This window comes from Chelmon rostratus, chromosome 18 (assembly GCF_017976325.1).
Source record: "Chelmon rostratus isolate fCheRos1 chromosome 18, fCheRos1.pri, whole genome shotgun sequence".
Classification (NCBI taxonomy): Eukaryota; Metazoa; Chordata; class Actinopteri; order Chaetodontiformes; family Chaetodontidae; genus Chelmon; species Chelmon rostratus.
In genome coordinates, this window is record NC_055675.1 from 6949055 (window position 1) to 6968496 (window position 19442).

General features: G+C 45.6%; 1 protein-coding gene across 3 annotated transcripts in view; it reads left to right on the forward strand.

Annotated features, from left to right (window-relative positions):
• The first annotated feature begins 606 nt into the window (after positions 1 to 606).
• Positions 607 to 19442, forward strand: part of ccdc85cb (coiled-coil domain containing 85C, b) — a 46426-nt gene continuing 27590 nt past the window's right edge. For all 3 annotated transcript variants that reach the window (XM_041958192.1, XM_041958193.1, XM_041958194.1), the window contains exon 1: positions 607 to 1996. In XM_041958192.1, the coding sequence (XP_041814126.1) occupies positions 1279 to 1996 (718 nt within the window). In that variant the 5' untranslated portion in view covers positions 607 to 1278. The remainder of the gene's footprint in view (positions 1997 to 19442) is intronic.

Sequence of the window (19442 nt, forward strand, 5' to 3'; positions counted from 1 at the left end):
TTAAACTACAATTACCAGAGGATCAACACACCAAAAAATTGTTGCTCTTCTAAGTTTCATTTCTGGAGTCTGTTGACATATTGTTTAACACTTAAGACAAGGCTAAGTGGTGAATCACATTGTAGTCAGACATTATGCAATGGGGGTTAAACAAACAATTAGTAATGGGGCCAATTACTTATACATCACAGCTAACACAGTTTTTTTGTTTTTGCTTTAAAATAAAAATGAAGCAACTCCTTTTTACTAACAAAGTCAAAATGCAAAAGTTTAAGATTATTAAAGGAAAAACAATCCCACTGAAAATGCCCAAGTGTATGTATGTTTATAATGATAATAGATAATGTAATAATACAATATAATGGTAAGGTGTTTGTAAAAAGAGGCATAATCTTGCGCCCTGATGTTGTTTTTGAAATGATTAACGTGTCGTTGTCGGCCCTGAACGCGTCTTACTGTTCCTTTAAGAGGGCCGAGCCTGTGCCTGGTGAGGCTTCAGCGCACTTTTTCATCTACCTGCTGCCCACTCCTCTCCTACGTCTTGATTGGCCGTCTTGGCCGAAATCCTCTTGAATGATTTCAAACCCGAGTGCTTGGACAAGTAGGGGGAGGAGGAGGAGGAGGGGGCCCGACGCTAATTCCGAACTGGCTGGCTGAGAGGGGCTGGAGTCCTCCGTCCACCGACACAGCGGCTCGGCAAAGAGGCTTATCCGAGGAGCGTTGCTGACGCGTTCAGGAGAGCACCGCCGGTAAAAAGTGCGCTTTTAGACGGGTCGTGTTTATTTTACGAATTTTCACCTTTCTGTTCAAATTCAGATTTCGCAAACGTTAGCATTTTACTATTTGCTCGGCTGAATTTGAATGGAGCGATGTCCAGCGGAGACGGCGCACATTGCGATGGGACGCGGGTTGTTGTGCTGACGGGACTCGGCGCCGGGGACCAGGACCTGATCGAAAATCACTGGTAATCGATCTCAAATCATGTGTCGTCGTTATTGACGGAATGCGAGAAGCAGCGGTTGTGTCCGAGACTCGTGCAGGATTTTTACCTTTAAAAGATTAGCGAGGGCATTCAGTTCATGCACGGGTTGCCATAGCATCACATTAATATTTTCCTTTTCATCACCGGCCTGTTGAAGAGGAGGGCAGAGCGATACTTTCACGTTTTGAACGATGCATTTGAACACGATTCCGCAAATGAGGCTCGGTTAAATGAGTTTTGACAGTTAATTTCAAGCCGCCGTTTCAAAGAACTGAGACTCACAGCCAAAGACAGTCATGGCTAAAAATCCGTCCGAGGGAGCGAAGGATGATCTGAGCCAGCTGACGGACGAGGAGCTGCTGCGGTGCAGCAAAGACGAGCTGGTCCGGAGATTGAGGAGGGTCGACAGCGAGAAGATGAACTTGATGATCGAGCACGGCAACATGATGAAAGACATCAACCGGCGGCTGCAGGTGCACCTGCACGAAATCCGGAGCCTGAAGGAGATCAATCAGAAGCTGCAGGATGACAACCATGAGCTGCGGGAGCTCTGCTGCTTCCTGGACGACGACCGACAGAAGGGCAAGAAGCTGTCCCGGGAGTGGCAGCGCTTCGGCCGCTACACCGCCAGCGCCATGTGGAAGGAGGTGGGCACCTACATGATGAAGCTGAAGGAGCTGGAGGCCAACCAGGACACCGTGTTGAGGGAGAACTCTGAGCTGAAGGAGATCATCCTCATGCTGGACGAGGAGAGGAACGGAGCCGGGTCCAGGAGCTCCATAGACAGTCAGTCCAGTTTAACCAACCTGAACGGTGGCAGCGGCACGGTCAGGGATGTGGGAGACGGGAGTAGCACGTCCAGCACAGGTAGCGCAGGGAGCCCCGATCACCACAATCACAACCACATACACAAGCCCACCTCAGAGAACAGTAAGTTGGGCCCCACCATGAGGAGGTCCATGGATGACCTGTCAGCACCGCACCATCACAGGAGCATCCCCAATGGACTTAATGGTGAGTACACACGCACGCACACACACACACACATTCCCCTCCACCTGTGGAAACACACCTGACTGCCATAATCTTGCATGCAGACCTAACACATGACACACAGGATGTACACTGCAGAGTCCAACCAATCAGGCCAGAGATTAGCTCCAAAACACACCACATTCTCTTAAACACTGGAGAATTGTCCAAAGTTACTCACATGTGGTGGAATGGATGACTGAAAAGTTACCCAATGTGGTGGAGCTCTCAAAAGACAGGTGTGACACCTGTTTTCCTCCTCCTGGTGTCAGACAATACAATCAGGATGCGTTGTGGTTACCATGTGCGTGTGATTGCGCTGACAACATATGCTGATCAAAATTGCTGGGAAGGATTAACATGGTGGGGGGGGGGTTCTTGGATTAGCCTCACTGTAAAGTCTTGATTGGGGTGATTATAACACACACACACATGCACACACAGCATCCTTAAGTGGCCTTTTCAGTCCCACGCCACCCCATCATGTGAATCTGCAATGATTTAGGTCACTGCACTCATGGTCCTCAAGGAAGAGGACTTATCTAAATAGCTTTTAGAGAGGGCTCAACCAAATTGATTTTTTTTTTCTGGGGTCGTTCGCTGATTATCATTGTCGTCTTTCGGTTGTGGAAGAGCACTCATGTCTGCTTAGGGCCCGCTGGAAATGCATGGCATGGGACCAGAAATCAATGTCCCTGTTTTAAGACCTAAATACACGGCTGAAAGCTTCAAGCTGGGATGAAAATGCCCTGATGGAACAGGAGGACACTAAGCCTCGTTTAGCAAGCACATGGGCTGATAACTCGCCATGATCTGTTTGGCGAGGGGAATAAATTCTGTTTCACTGGGGGGGAAAAAAATCCCCCACCCAGTCGAAACCTCATATTTATTTATTTATTTATTGTTTGTTTTCCCCTGAATTACACGGGCAGGCCGTGAGCTGCACATAGGAGCTCAAAGCAATCAGATCACATAGATCACGTTATCTGTCGGACACTCCTGGAACCGCGGACTGTGAAAACCGCGAAGGTAACAAATGCTAAAGAATGGAAAAATGCATGAGGGCGAGCCGAGGGAGCCCTTAATCTGGAAACACACGCACACACACACTCTCACGCCAGCACACGCATTTTTTGGGGGGGCGGTGTTTGGCTGTCATTGCATAACATCAATATTGTGTCTGCAGCGGCCCAGCACCTCTCTAAGCCGCTGTTTCGCTAGTTGTGTGTGACATTGTGTGCCCCTGAGGCTCTGGCTCAGTGTGTTCGTCATTGTGTATGATGTACGGATACACACACACACACACACACACACACACACACACACACGACACAAATAGCATGGGAATGTCTCGCTTCACTTGACAGTAGGTTTATTATTTCATTATTAAAAGCAGTGCGTTGGTAATGAGATTGATGCTATCTTGTCCTAAACAAAGCTGAGCATCACAAATCTTTCTGGCTTTTGCATAATTGCAAACAACTCCATGCGGAAAGAAACAGAAACTATTATTGACATGATGTTGTGAAATAACCCAAGATAGGAATCGATAAAAACAACAACAGAGCAACACTACATTGATCCTAATCTACTATTACACAAGTTGGATGGTTGTAGCCGGAAGCAGTGGGATGAAACAAGTGTTTCATCACTCCTCGCAATCAACACATCTCAAAAAACGTGCTTCGATAGAAAATGTAATTCCCTGCATGTCGGCACCAGCTTCTGCAGGCCCGGCGAGTCAGAAAGTTCTTCACCAGCACAGATTTACTCAATTGGCCGCTTTGAAATCCGAGTGGACTGACCATGTTGCGAGGTCGGATCTGGCCTTGGTGTGAGGTCTGCGGAGTGACTCTATTTAATGCTGTCCAAATGCCAGTGGCTCCCCTGGGCATTTAGGAGACAAGCTCGAGGATTGCCGCTCAAGTGCTAAATGAACAGCATCTGTCCGGTTGCCAGACACACACAGACGGGAAGAAGAGGGAGGATGATGAATGCACTCGGTGTCCAAAGAGTAAAAGCGACCTGTGGTTTGAGCCAGAGCCTTGTGTTTCATATCTTTTTTTTAGTCAATTTTGTCCAGGTTTTTCATTTTTTTACTCTTTGGTAAATGCAAATCTAGTCCTTGTCTTTGAGACAAAGGAAGCACTGGGAGAGGAGTGTATGAAAGAGGGGCCCAGCAAAGGGCCCTCAGTGGGTCTTGGTGGTGGTGGGGGAGTGGCGGAACGGCAGTAAGGGGTTGGCTGGAAGCCTGGGGGTGGAGTGTTGGGGGACTGAAGGAGGGCATATTGAGCTCAAAGGAGGCAGGGTTTCGGAGGCATCCTGCTGTCTACTTAATTGAATTTCTTGTGCGTTGAGACGGCTGACAACACCCCCACCCCACTCCTCTTCCTTTGGGGATTGAAGCTGTGCGTGTGTGTGCGTGTGCATGTTTACTTGGACAGAGTGTGTGTGAGTGATGTGTGAGGAGAGCGAAGGCTTCTGTTCTGAAGATATCAGAAAGAAAGGACAGCAGGGGCCGCGCTGAGTACCGCTGTGTTTCACAGCCTCTAATGGTGACTTCCACGTCCAGACTTCTCAATGTCTGCATTCACTTCTGGTGGTCTGGAACCCAATTCCAGTGGAAGACCGCCTGAAATGTGATGCTGTCACAGACAGCTTGCATTAAGCTCCCCTGCAGTGCCACACAGACTCAGTATAGCTGTGTGAGATTAAGACAAAGTGGCCAAGCGGGACAACAAAGTGCTGCTTTGACGTTGTCCAGATGAGCTGGTAAAGATCCTCTCTGCAATAATGCTTGTTGACCTTTAGCAGACCCTCACACATTCCCCTGGCCTTTTAGCTGCCAAATGGCTTTAAAGGAGCGATGTTTCGAACTCGGCAGATAACGTGACTCTAAGCAGACAGCGAGGTTTCTCAGATGCGGACAGAGAAGGAGAATATCATCCGAGCCAGGCCAACGTCAACGTATTTTGCTGCCTTTACAACAGTTGAAGGGACAGTTGAGCAGCTCATGTTGTTCAGATGACTGTACTTTTCATCAAAAGCATTAGAAAGTTGTCCACATTCTATGATGTCACCAATATAATGAATGAGTTGCAGTTTGAACCCATGAATGCTGATTCCTTTCAGTCAGAAGTATAAGAAACAGATGCCATTTGGCTCCAGTCACACAGTGGAAGTCACTGTACCCTTGATGAAGTGAATAAGGTCGCTGCCTCCATTGCATTGCGTGGACTGACAAATGTGCACTAATGCAGGGAAGTAAAACATACAGTAAATAAAACCTTGATTTAGTAAATGGGCTTTTGTCCAGCTGTGCAGGGACAACTGAGGCTAGTTCGAGCACATTTGCGCAGCCGTACCCTTCACTCGCACACAAACTGATGTGTGTGTGTTTGTTTTTCCACGTGTGTGCCAGAGGCCAGAGAGATGTTAAATCAGGCCCGACTTCTGTTGACTGCCGGAGACGGCACGCCAAAACACGCTTTCATTACTGAAAGGTTTACAGTGGCCTCTCCTTCCCTTCTCTGCTCTCATACCTAAAGGCTTGGTCATACCGGAGTTTCAAATGGCCACATTTGGTGCTGAAATCCATTTAATTCCAATGGATTCGCTCGCAGGTGTGAAGGAAACCCTGTCTGCATTTTTGTGTGTTGAGCTCAACGTTGGCGAACTTTGACCCACACACTCGTGCTGGCTCAGACTGTGCTAGCATTTGAGGGAACAGAAAGCTCATGAATGGGAGAAGCTTGTCTCTTATTCGCTTTATTGCGCCATTCGGTTTTATTCAACCCTCCTCGGCTGCACTATAAACTGCCGCACTAGGTATGGCATGGTTTACAGGCTTGAATAAAATGGTGCACAACCCTGAGAAGAAAGCACAAACAGGGGCGTAAATGGCACAGTGCAGAGAAAATAGAAGCTCAGAGGGTTATTGTGACTTGCTAGTACAAGTGTGTACTAGAGTAGCCACTATATCACCAAGCTTGTCAAGATAAATTCAGCAAAGACGCACCGCGCTGGGCCCCTTCCTGGTGCGAACAGGCCTCGGTACCTCTCAGACCTCATAACCAAGAGCCTGTCCGTCCACTCAGCTCCATGTGGCTGTCAGAAACCGATCACGTGGGTTAATGATTGACTGGAGATTAAGACTCAGGAGAGCCTCAGCACAATGCATTCATTTGAACTTGATTAAGATGTTGTTCCACATCAAAGGAGACTTGCTTGTGCTGGCCTCCTACATTTGTTCTCTTGAGTAAAATGTGCTGTTCCCGAGGAGCCTTTTCTATGTTTAGTCACTCTGTTGAGTCATCCTATAAACCTTCCCACATAGGCTCAAATTAGGTTCAAATTAGCCCTAATGAACCCACTGAGAAGTCATAAAATTGCGTGCTTTAACTGGGGTCTTTAGCACCTGGCCTTTCTATGTGTGTGTTAATATATGGGGTGCCGCAGTGATCTCTTCCCCCTCTCCTCTCTAGAGGCATTTCTCTCTCTGTCTCTTTTCAGTTTTCTTTTCTTTTACCCTTGGGGAGTGACATGACCTAAAAGCTCACAATGAAACTGTAGAACCAGCCCTCCCAGTTGGCCACCTGTATGTGTGTGTGTGTGTGTTTCATCACACTAATGTGAACTGGGGAGTGCCTTGAAATTCACATTCATGTGTGCCTCAAGCTAATTTTGCTAATTTTCCTGGTGGATTATCAATAATTTTGAAAAGTCTGATCACATGTTAAAGTCCCTTTCAGTCAGTCTTGAATTGAGCGATCTCTTGGGGTCGCTTTTTATGTGACCGAATCAAAGTCCCGGTTTACTTTGTTTATATCACTGCAGTCTCTCAGTCGGGCTTTTAACATCTCTGGCGTTTTTCATGAATAAGCATCAATCACAGCCAGCTACTCGGAGTGAGCCTTGGCATTTCTCTGTATGAGCTCCTGTCTGGTTTCAAGGGAAACCAGAGGATCAACAACACAATGGTGTTTTCCTCTCGGCTGTGGTTTCAAGTCATTGTGTGGCATGTCTGCAGGGCTTGAAAAAGGGCGTCGAAGCAGGAATAGGATGTTTCTATCGCCGGTATCCTGTTTGTCCACACTCAGATTCATGTTTCTGCATTCAAAGACGCTCACTGGGTTTCTTGTAGCCTCACCCCAGCGGCTGCATTAGTCCTGCTCTCATGAGGGGCGACACTTTCAAAGTGTATCATCACAACTGAAGAAATAGACCCTGCAACTGAACTGAAATAACTGCTTTTTAAGATAATAATGTTGTTATTGTTTGTTGTTGTTTATTAATGTTGTAATAAAGTTGTTTGCAAGATATAATTGTGAAAATAAATAGAATCACATTTGGACCATTTTGAAACATGCAGTAGAAAGTGCACAAGCATTTTTGTTTTTAGTTTTGTAGTTTACAAATTACTCCCAAAGCCATTTCTTCAGATGTTTTTGATATTTGAACTTTTTATTATTTCTTTTTAATTTGTCCTCTACATTGACTGAATCGTGTCAAGAGTTTTGTTTGACAGTTTCGCTGGAGCACAGCACAGGCTCTCCTCACACTCTCTGGCTTGCGTTTCCCAGCGCCCTGTGTTCCTGGGTGAGGCCTGGTCGGCTGATAACAGAGATAACAGAGTAGAAACACACCCACACACACACCCACACACACACACACACACAGAGGAGAGACTGGGAGAAAGAGCCACAGGGGGAACTCTCAGCTGTGTACTGTCAATGAAAAGCCAGCCTGTCAGGACGTCCCACATTCCTGGATGAACAAAAGAGGAAGTGGGTCTCTCTCCTCTTAGTGACACAGCAGGAAAGCGTGGAAAAAGAGGAGCAGGAAGATTGAAAACGAAAGACAGCATGTGTCTCTGGGTCGCCTTTTTTTGAACTTTTGCCTCCTCCGTCTTCCTCTACCTGACAGACTTCACTTCTCCGGTCGCTCTCTCGCCCTCCGTCTGCCTCTCGATTCCTGTGAACCTGCTGTCTGATCCGCTGTCCGTTCGCTCCCGTCAATGCGGTGCTCGGCCGACAGAATGGGGTTATAGAGCCAGCGTGAGCCTTGTGCACACAGACACAGACTCACTGGAACATCTAATGCCAGTGCCTTTTCCAAAAAAAAAAAAAAGTTTTCAACGAGTTCTGCAGTCTTTGTTCTGTTTGTGTGGTCGTCACGGACACCTTTCATTGATATAAACGTGGCGTCATGCCAAGCAAACGTTGTCTTACAAATATGAAGACAATTTCAGCCACTTATCTCTGCCTTTGTCTCTGTGTATCTCTCTCTACGTCTGTACTGATCTGAATGCATGTCCCTCTTTTCTGAGTGTTGGCCAGTGGGCTGCTGGAGGGGCTGGGTTGCTCTGTCGCCTAGGCAACAGCAATGATCAGTGGGGCGAGTGGACGGCGCCCACGCCTAGCCTCAGAGTCACTGAAGCGGAGGGAAGTAAGGGATAGGGGGATGGGGATAGGTTTGGGCATGGTCGGCCTCCATGCTGGTTGACCCGTGCAGAATGATGCCAGCCAGAGCGAGGTCAGCTCTGTGTGTGTGTGTGTGTGTGTCTGTGTGCGTCTGCCTGTCCTGAGCAAACAGGGTGTGGTCCAAGATACACACTCATTTTTAATTATGCTGTAATATAACATGTTAGTAACTGCCCTCATTGTCAGATGTGGAAAACTCACTTTCTCACTGGCTATTATAGGGAGCACGTAGCTATACCTGGTCCTTACACCTGGGTTTTTACAATATATCCAATATCCAACGAGGTGATATGTATTAAAATAAGGAACTACAAAATCTAATGATCAAAAAGTTCAGAATCGCTGTCTGGAACCATTTTTTTTTCTTTTTTGGGTAAGTGTCTGGTGTCGAATGTAACTGACATTTCGGATGATTTACTTAATGAGCTTCACACACTTCAGTGTCAGAGTGACTCAGTAGCTGTCAAACATGGGACACAAAAGACCTCTTAGTTCTTGAAGCAAAATACTAATATTTGGAGTCAATGAAGACTTTAATTGTAGCTATGTGAGGCTGACAACAAGTCAATCCAAGCTAACGCTCTTGACTACTGATAAGCTCACCATCACATGGCTGTCTAGCTTGGTTAACGCTTGTTTAGCCAATTGCTGCTTATACTTTCTTATTATCTAAATCTGCATTCATTGATCTTTTTTGCCACTTAGGGGCAGTGTAACAGGTTGTAAATGCACCACTTGCATATTATCACTTAGTCAGTTACATCATGTCGAAGGTTTTAGCAAACGATGGCCAATTTACACATTGAGCACATACTGTTAATGTTAAAACGGAGCCAAAACAGTAAAGCTGCAGGCCGTCAAACCAAAACAATGAGCTGAAAGATGCTAAAAACCCTGTGAAGCAAAGTAAAACTGCTGATGATCTCATGTCTCTGCTAGACTGACAGATTCGTAATGTTATAGTTGCTCAAACTACAGCAGAGTGACTGCAAGATCTCCTATTAAAATCCGCACATGCATGGGGACACTTTTAAAGGTACCGTCCCTCGCTTGTCCTTTGTCCCATTGTCAGCCCGTCCTTAGCCGACTAAAGTTGAAATTTTAACGAGTGGTGCTCCACCTTTGGCAAGACCCATATTGATCGGTGTTAATGTCGAATCTAAACAACCGACTAAGCAAACAGAAGCAGAGAGAAGTCAAAAGAGTGACTGGGCTCAGGTGGGGTTGCACCACAAACTCACCTTCAGCAATTCTGTCTGTGCAACACACCCGGTGACCTTCAACAGTGGAACAGTCCCAGGTTGCCAGAAGTCAGCAACTCCTAGACAGAACACCTCCTCATCAGCTCGTTTCGACGCCTGGGAGAAACAAGCCGTTCATCTGAATTTTCTGCCTGTCAGCTCTTTGCTTTTGGATGCTATGACATTGGAGACTGGAGTCAGCAGATGTTTTCACCCTGCTTGCATTTAGATAGTGCTGTCACCACACTCCAACTTGTAGTTTAACAGTTATAGATTATTTTTCCCTGGTGTTTAAAATGTGGGCACAGGGCCACTTTTGGTGAGTCCCACATGGAATGGCTCATTAGTTTTCAAGTTGATAGGCATAAATCCTCAATTGGAATTTGTGCAGATGGTGCGCTGTTGCATTAATGAAATATTGAAGCATTGATTGGTTTCTTAGCTGATAACTTAACAGTCGTAGTTGGGGCTTAACTGGAGCAGCTGCAAAAAAATGTGGAGCTGGCGGTGAGCCCTCTAGATGGATGAGATAATGTGGAGTTTTGACGGTCGGCTGAAGCATCTGGAATGAATTGTACAGTCTCAATATTGTTGCTCTATCCTCAGGATGTTTTCTGGGATGGTTTCAGGTAACCTTGCTGTGCTCTTCTAGAGGCTAATTTCCTCTTGCGGGCCAGTTTTAAGTGCCAAGACTGGACTTTGGAACTTGGGAAAACATATATCTGTTTTGGTTTGGGATGGGCCTTGAGACAGGCATTTCTTTCAAGTTGTTCTTCTTACTTAGAGCCTGGAAAGAAACAATATTTGAAACATTTGGCTGACAAGTGATCAGTCAAAGGGGATTATGTGCGTGTTTGCGTGTGACGAATCCAGAAATGGGGTGCTTTTTTCTAAACATGTAAAGAATTAACTGATTTGGGAACATATGAGATTCATTCTGAAGTCTTGTCTTGTCTTTCGTCTCTACAGTGGGGGAGGTTAGGGGGTTCAAGGGGTTGCAGTGGAGCCGCCCTCCTCCTCCTATCCAATAATGCACCACATTAAGGCCACTGTGACCATCTGTCAGTGTGGCCTATTGTTATCCGCATAATGTTACAAAGACGGCAATAAAAGGAGTGTCTCTGTCTCTAAACTTTTAGAAGACTTGGTGGGGGGCCCACATGGAAATATCTCTTGCATAGTAAAAATAAGAAGTGGCTTCACAGTTCATGAAAGATAACATGAAAGAACATTTGTTCCCAGTGTCTGGACAGATTCTCGCCACACTAGTGGTATCAACCCAGGCATGGCGTTCGATGGTTCAATCAGTCCACCCCTTTGGTCCAGACTGAAGTTTCTACTTAGCAGTTCTTAAAAACTTTTGGATTGCAATTGACAGACATTCATGGTCACCAGAGGATAAATCTTGATGATTTTGTTGATTCCGTGACTTCACGTCTGGCGACATTGTCAGGTTAACATTTTAAATGTTTTCTCTTGTCAACCTTTGGATGGATAGGCATGAAATCTGGTACAGTCTCTCTAGCTTAGACAAGCTTGCTGTGGGTTTAGTCCAGTCAGATGGTGGCTCATTTGTAAACAGCCCCTCAGCCATTCAAGGACTCCGCAATTTCACCTGCTCCCAGGTTGGTCCCGCCTACATAAGTTAGCCCTCTACTGCTTGGATCTGAGACCTTTTTGACGAGGATTGACCATCGTTACTAAGTGAAGAAAATATATCTAGTCGTTTGTGACTGCTAACGTGCAGCAGCAAAGCTTTCCACTTGTACTGTGAAATAGCTACTTGATGAATTGGCGTGAAATAATAATTTGGTGTACACATTCATAGTTCCCAGATCATGAATCGTACGGACTTTGGTGATCCTCTGACTTTTCATCTAGCGCCATCACAAAGTTCACATATGTGGCTTTACTGGATGGATTGCCATGAAATTTATCAGAGCTGCAATAATGATGGGAATCAAGATAAACAATGAGGCTAAATTACAGCAGCCACCCCAGTCACAAATTCTGAATGTGTGCACTCAGTGTCCAGGTGTTTCCTCTAGGGCCCAAAACCTTTGTGCTTTATTAGGTAAAATATCGAAAGAGGATGTATGATAGATGAAAAGTAGCTGAGTCACAAGGGGAAGGTCACAGGCCAGCTTTGAAGTCTCACTACATCATCAATATTCCCTAAACACATTAAATATTTATTCAAAAATGATTCATCTGTTTTTCCCGCATTAAAGTCGTGCTTCTCTTGACAAATTCGCAGCGGCAATCTGATCGCTGTGGAAATTCCATCAGAAATGTATTAAGACCACCCCACTTAACTGGGCTTGGCCCCGGATTATAAGGGCTGATCAAAGTCATTATTTATTTGAAGTCAGCCAAGTGTGGAGCGTTCACTTCCACTGATGTGACAATGTCACAATCATAAAGCGCTTAGGTGAAAGCTGATAATCATCAAGGCAGTTTGTCCGACTAAATCAATGACTGGCAGCCTTGATGGATGAGAGGGAGCGGTACAAGCACAAATGCATTTTATCCTTTCATCTGTTTGCATTTATTTGACATTCACGGTATTGGAGGATATTTGTGCTGGTATTAATGTTCGTGCAACATCCATCAGGGATGTCCGCGTGATTATATAAAACTCTGGAGATGTTCCTGGGTCTCCCTCCGATCCTCTTTGGCTCCATGAGAGTTACAGATAATGTCTGATCACACACAGGCTGCTTGACTCTGGTTGGCCACAGTGACTGATCTTAAAAGGGGATGTGGTGGAGACTGATTGATGGAGAATGGAATGAAAGTGGGAGACTTTGGTTTCAGAGTGTTTTGATGGAGGATAGAGGAAAGAGATGACACCCACTCTTGTTTCAGCTGCAGTCGGTTTCTGTCAGGATAGCCATTATGGCTTCGTATAGAGTTGGATGGAGCCAGTTGCTCATCCTCAGTGGGGTCACGCAGCGTGTTTTACACTCGTCTCACTCACATGATGAGAGGGGATGACACTTCTGTCAGTCCATTACAGCTGGCCCGTTTCTCCTCTCCAGCACTCTGGCCTCTTCAGTCCTGATCTCTCACTGCTCCACTCCTCTGCTGCTGTTTGTGGTAGAGTTCAGCATCAACAGTTCAGTTGACAAGGCAACAAAGGTTGGTTATCACTGTCACAGAACTATAAATACATCATAATCAGAGTGAGGCTGCTTTCAGACAGAATTGGAATTAAATGCATTGCGCTATGATTCATGCTTGCTGGACATCACAATGCTTATAATTTTGGCTAGACGATAAATGGAGTGTAACACATTACTGTTTGTACCAGAGCTGAGACAATTAATCAGTTGATCGATTAGCTGTCAAGTATTAAATTAATCAACAACTATTTTTTCAATTAGTCGGTTTGGGTGATTTTTTATTTTAAGGAAAAAAGTCAAAATTCTCTGATTACAGCATCTTAAATGTGGATATTTTATGCTTACGTTACTCTTCTGTGAGGACGTCATCTTTGCTTGATATCGGTTGATATACAGCAGACTGATATATATCAGTCGGGCTCTGCTCTATAAGGTGTCAATTACAGAGTGCAAGCAGATCAAATGGTTATTTCAAAACGGTTGAATATCTTATGGATTATAACTTTAAAATGGCATCACAGGTCAGAAAAAGGCTGCACTGTGGCCTTATATAATATGTTCTGATACAGTTGATGGAAGCGCTGCTGCAGCTGTGACATTTTCTATGGTGTCTGGGTGAGGTTGGACTGAACTCAGTGAACCCACCCACACAACTGCACAGAAAAATCTTTCCCTGAAACCTCACCCATTTCTTTGATAACTCCACTTTAACCCGCGGCTGTCTCTGTAGCTACCCCATCACTATTTTTCATGGAATCTATTGATTGAGTAACAAAGCCAGCCAAGAGGGATTTCAGGGGATGTTTTACAGTGCCTTATCTCCTATATATCCTCTCTGTCTTGCTCGCTCTCCTCTCAGTCAACAAAAGATGTAAGGGGATTAAACCATTGATGTTGTAGCTAGCTGCGCCGCGGCTCTCTGAAACATGGCACAGGGTTTGGAGGGGAGGGCTTCTCCGTTAAAAGGATTTGAAGAGCGGGATCCAGTGCCGTATCTCTGCCCACCACTCTTTTAAATACATGGCACGTAGCCCTGCGTATGATATGCCCCGTATGAACCGAGGCGCTCTCTTAAACCCTTTAGAAGACATAATGGTGTTAAATGGCATGCACACTTGATGAAAGTGCTCTGATCAGGGTGCAACAAGGTATCCTTACAGGAAGTTGAAGGGTAAAGGAGAGAGGGGGAGGGTGAAAGTGTCTCTGACGGTGTTGGAGTGAGGAGAACCTCTAAAAGAAAGATGCAAGGTTGAAGATCCAGGAGCAACAGAGGACACTGCGGAGCATGCAGCATCTCCTTTCGCTTGTTGCTAGGATACTATACCCTTTTATTCATTATTATGGGGTGTTCTTTACCGCGTTTTCTCTGCACGGTGGCACCTCCTTTAGCTCAGTGGCGCTCTACTGTACGTCTCACACCCCGCATTTTACAAATTTTCTTTCGTCAAGTTTTATTCTTCTGAACAAGTTGAATCTTGTTGCGGAGGAATGCGTCTACATCCAGGGATTTTCTTTGCCGCTGGTGGCTTTAAATCTGCGCTCCCTCAAGGGGAAGTGTGGACTACCTGTAGGGCCCTCTTGTAGCCAGCACTTGTACAACAAACAAAAACAGCAGGGAGTCAGTGAAAAAGGATGAAGAGGCAGCCTGGCGCCACGTGCTAACGGTTAGTAACGCTCCAGAGCCATGCTACATATGGTGCAGTATTTATACAACATGGAACACGATGAAAGATACAGTGTGAGCAGTTTCCATGTAGAAGTTAATAATTGAGCGTTGGATGAGGGAATGGGATCATAAAAGCGCGTCAAAGTAGAGTGAAAGCAGAAGCATGGAACTGATTCCTATTGTGCTGATGTTGTATTTACCAGAGTCAAGAGCGCGGTTCACCGAGTCGGGGGGAAAGGCTGACGGAGGAGGTTTTTCGAGGAGCCCACATCAGTGGCCGTCAGCTGATGAGGGCTGAGGAAAGGGGGAATCTGAGAAATGAGGAGAGCTGAGAAAAATGTGGTGGGATTAGGAGAAATGGATGATGTCGGGGTTTATGGAGGGTTACGGGAGGGCAGAGAAACAAGAGAACGTGAAAGGGGAAACGGAGGTGAAAAACGCAAAGATGGAGCCGAGAGAGGAGGAGGAGGAGGAGGAGCAGGTGACTCAAAGTGAGGACGGAGGAAAAAGAAGAGGGAATAAAAGAGGAGACAATGAGAGCGGAAAGGAAGATGTCACTCATGGGGAGGCACAGCTGGAAATTAGCCATCCCTGAAACCTCAGCTGCTGCTGCTGAGAGGTCGGGGTGGAAATAAACACTTAAACCAGAAATATCACTGCACCTGCAGAGCGCTGAAAAAAGCACACTGCTGAGCCCCGAACGCCGACTTTCCCACTTTTATTTTCAGAGAAGTAAATATTTCAGCAGAGAAGTCTGTTTTCTCCACTCACACGGCTGCTATCGCCGTGCTTTACAGTTCAACTTTTTTTTTTTTTTTACTCCCCCAAGCTTGCAAGGTACATTTTTTCAAGCCTTTTGGCAACATGAATAATTTCTATAAGAATTTATTAAGTGCTTTTTTACTGAATAGCCGATTCCTTTCATCTATTAAATACTAAAAAAAACCAGGAGGATTCAAGTTTTCAAGGAATATATATTGTTGCCAGCGCTGACAATTTAGGTCTGCTGTGTACGTGATAGGAGAGATTCCTGCATTGTTACAGTACAAGTAAACATGAAAAGCACACTGTACACTCCCTCTCCACATTCCAGCTGGCAGCTTAATCCAACAAACGCAACACTGTGCAAACCTCTGTTGTAGCTTTTATAGACTTTCATATCACCGTCAGTGTGCTTCAGCTGATCCAAGCTGGAGTGTGTCCAGCTGCGTAAATGCTCTGCTGTCATCAAATATCTCGGCGGTGGTCTGGAGTTGACTTATTTACAGTTTTGCTGTGAGTTACGGTCTTCAGTTTGAGATATCGAATGCAAAATTGGGATTATTGCAAGGTTGCAGATGTTAATAGCTCCAGGGTGGGAACTTAAAATGTCTGGTGAATGTCAATAAGTAGAGTGTGCTGACAGGAACTTGGAAGAAAGGTAAAGTGAACGCAGCGTATTGTCATTATGTTGCAATAAAAACAGTCGGTTATATAAGTCAGGCGTCGGCGTCTGTGAACGTGGCCCGTTGATGAACTGCCTCATGGGATTCCACATATGGAAAGAAAAATGTGAGGTCGAATTAGAGTTTGTTTTCCACAAGTCAAAGAGAGAGAAGTGGGACATTGTTGTCTTTTGACTATTTACACATTTCGATGCTATGTAGCAGAATCGAGTCATCAAGTCCAATTTATGTTGTGCATAAATTGAAGCCAGTAATTTAGCTAGTGAAGCAGATAAAAATGCCGACATCAGTCTTCAGCCTACAGCGTTTTAAATTTTAATAAGCCACTGTTGTGTAATTTAAAAAGCCAGGCTTGCAGGGTGCTGACGCCACCGCGCAGATGCAATAAAATCAGTAATCCCTCCATTCTTTTCTGTACCGGCGTTTATCCTGCACAGAACACCTGGAGCCTTTCCCGGCACGCCTCGGGGCGAGAGGCTGCTCAACCTGGACAGGTCGCCAGTCATCGCAGTGGTGACGCCCCCGACCGGCAGACCAACACGGTCACAGCTACGGACAGTTTGCAGCCTCCAGTTAGTCTGACCTGCGTTTCTTGGTGGGAGGAAACCCTCGCACGCAGGGAGAGCAGGGCATTTTTACCGTGATAGTGACAGATGAAGAGATAAGAGCCAGGGCTGCGACATGCAGCTGGAACCGAACCAGCAAACCAGTTGTGACCGTGCGGCGTGTGCTGTGGCCATTCAGCTGCCAAGGAGCTTCAAATTCAGTAAAACGTTTAAGTGCGAGAGAAGCAAGAGATTGATGTTGAGGACAAAGAGCTGGCATATGTTACTATTTGCTAATCTGGAGCTTTTACAGTAAGATGATTAGCGGTTTGATAGCCTTCAATTTACAGAAAAGCATAAAACAGCTGAAGGTTTATTTAGAGTAAGTTAGCACTGGTTTTCCCTCCTGGTACAGAGTCTTTTATTAAACTATGTAAACACAGCAGAAGTTGTCTTGCTTGAAATCCAGAGGCAGCACATGAATAGCCTCTTCCTCTTTCCGCCCTTCTTCCCTACTGTTGCTCTCCCTCCGTTCCACCGTGGGTCTGTTAGACTCCGTCAGGTCAGAGGGACCACCTGGCCACCGCTGGCTCGTTCTGATCTGTGTCACTCGCGGCTAATGCGAGCTGACACGGCAGCTCCCAAAGGACAGCTGGCTCCGCGGCAGACAATGGAGGCCAAGCAGTGTCTGACCCGACTGTGCTGTCCAAGGTAAAGTTAGTTTGGCTTGTGCTGTTGGCTCGTCTCTGGTGCCTTTTGCCTGTGGCTGCAAAGGTCTCTGAGCTAACGGAGGTGTGCCGGCTGACTTTTAGTGGACAAACAGCCTCGCAGCAGAGAAGGACGGGGTGTTTACACACAAAAATAGTACAATTTTGAGCATCCGTCACCTTTCTGCAAAGGTATCAGCACTTCTAAAGCTGTCAAACTTCATTTTGGAGCTCTTGACATTGTCTTTTTGGAGTCCGTTTTAAGGGATTCATCAAATCAAATGATCACACTGTTTACCCAGTAGCCTGAACATTTTATTCAACCGTCTCCTGCAGTTCAGTGGCTTTGGAATCCAGTGGCAGCATATCAGCTTCAGCCACAGCTGTAATTTTCCAGTCACAAACAGTTTTATTTTATAGTTTGGGAACACATTTCGCTGTTTTGCATTTCATTTATGGGACCCAGACTCCAAAAAATCTTCAAAGACTGCGGCTGTTAGATTGATGGGGCCGGCTTCTGATTCTGCCCTGTCAGAGGACGTATCAAGGCAAACTGCCTCTGTAACCACCCTGCTGTGTAAATGATAGCCATGCATCATAAAGTGAGAAAGCGTGACTTGACGACCTGCCGATGGGGTGTCGGGGAGGTATTACATAATAAAATTACCACTTGACGAGTTTCCATTAGGTTTCATGAGGTGTGTTTGTGTGCACGTGCATGTGTACGTGCGAGAGAGTGTGAGATGCACTCCCTCTGTACTGCAGTCTTCATCAGATTGATTGTAGGCAGGTGAACCATCTGTCTATAAACCAGTCGTCTCCTAATGGAATTTGTTCCTGTGATTCTCCTCTGTGTGGGTGTGTGTGTGTGTGTCTCTTCGCCCCCTGTGTGAGCTACACTAATAAACCTAATGGCTATAAAGTCAGAGGTGGGGTTTAGGCCTATTAAAAGGATGAAGAGCTTCAGTGCTGCAGTGGCAGTTATGGAATCAGGACCCTTATGATATACCACAGCACAGTGTATAATGACATTTAACCCCCCCATGCACTGCTCTACAGGATATGTATAATGCCATAATCCACTCCATCATCCGATCAAATGTAATGTCCTAAATTTGAAACGCGTTTGACACAGGCAGCAGTTGTAAATGACATTATTGCCTTTAGGGCGGAAGAAGGGTTGATGTTTGCAATGACGCTGCTTAATGAAGCCATTCATTAGCCGCAATTAAACGTGCGCTGGTGTGATTAATCACGAGCACATGACTGGAGCTGTGTCAGGTTGAGTTGCTGCTCGTTTTGTCATTACTTATTTTTATTTATTGGACACCTGTAGAGCTCTCGCACACATTCAGCCAGCACACAGTGTGTCTTTGCCGTCGGCATAGAAGAATTCAACACGCCACAATGTGTTATACTCATGATACTGAACAATTGGATGTCAATCGTGTCTCCTCATCAGACCTAGACTTTGATAATAATCATCATCATCATCAGTCATTTTAAGAAAAGCTTCATTTAATAAGGAGTGATACCTTGGACAGTTATTAGTCTTTATAGGTCCAACATTTTTTGCAATATTTTAAGTTTCTTTTGAATGTCTGGTGTTTCCACGCAGGTTTGTTTCATAAGCAAATTGAAATATGTGCAGAAAAACAGGTGCACAGAAACACACTTATTGACGGGAGATAAAGAAAAGCTGCAAATCGGCACTCTGGAGAAGCTGCGTCACATGAAAAGTTTAATTTCAAATAACTTTTTCACGATTAAGTGAAATCGTTGTTGATTTTTCAGTTGTTGTTCATCAACCAATCCCGTTAGCCCAGGTGTTAAAGTAAAGGCGACGCGGATGTGAAGAGACAAACAGACCATTTTGGAGAGCACGCCGCGCTCCAGGTCAATCTGAACTGCGAGCAATTAGACGAGATCAGGCGCTTTGGGAATGCTCCGACAAACATGACACGTGTTAGTAAAGCATGTTGTCGGCGCGGCGCAGCCCACGGCCCGGCAGACCTGATGTTTGCCTGTCAGAGCTCGTAAAGGTTTGCCTTTAAAAAGGTCGCTGGCATTCACGCTCACTTGACTCTCCCTCTCTGTGACGTTTCACACCTTTGAGTGCATCTTTCACACTCGCAAACATACACAGATGCACATGTGCTCTCTCTCTCTGTCTGAAGCTGCTTGCCATCGGCATGGGGGAAGAGAGAGAGTGTGTGT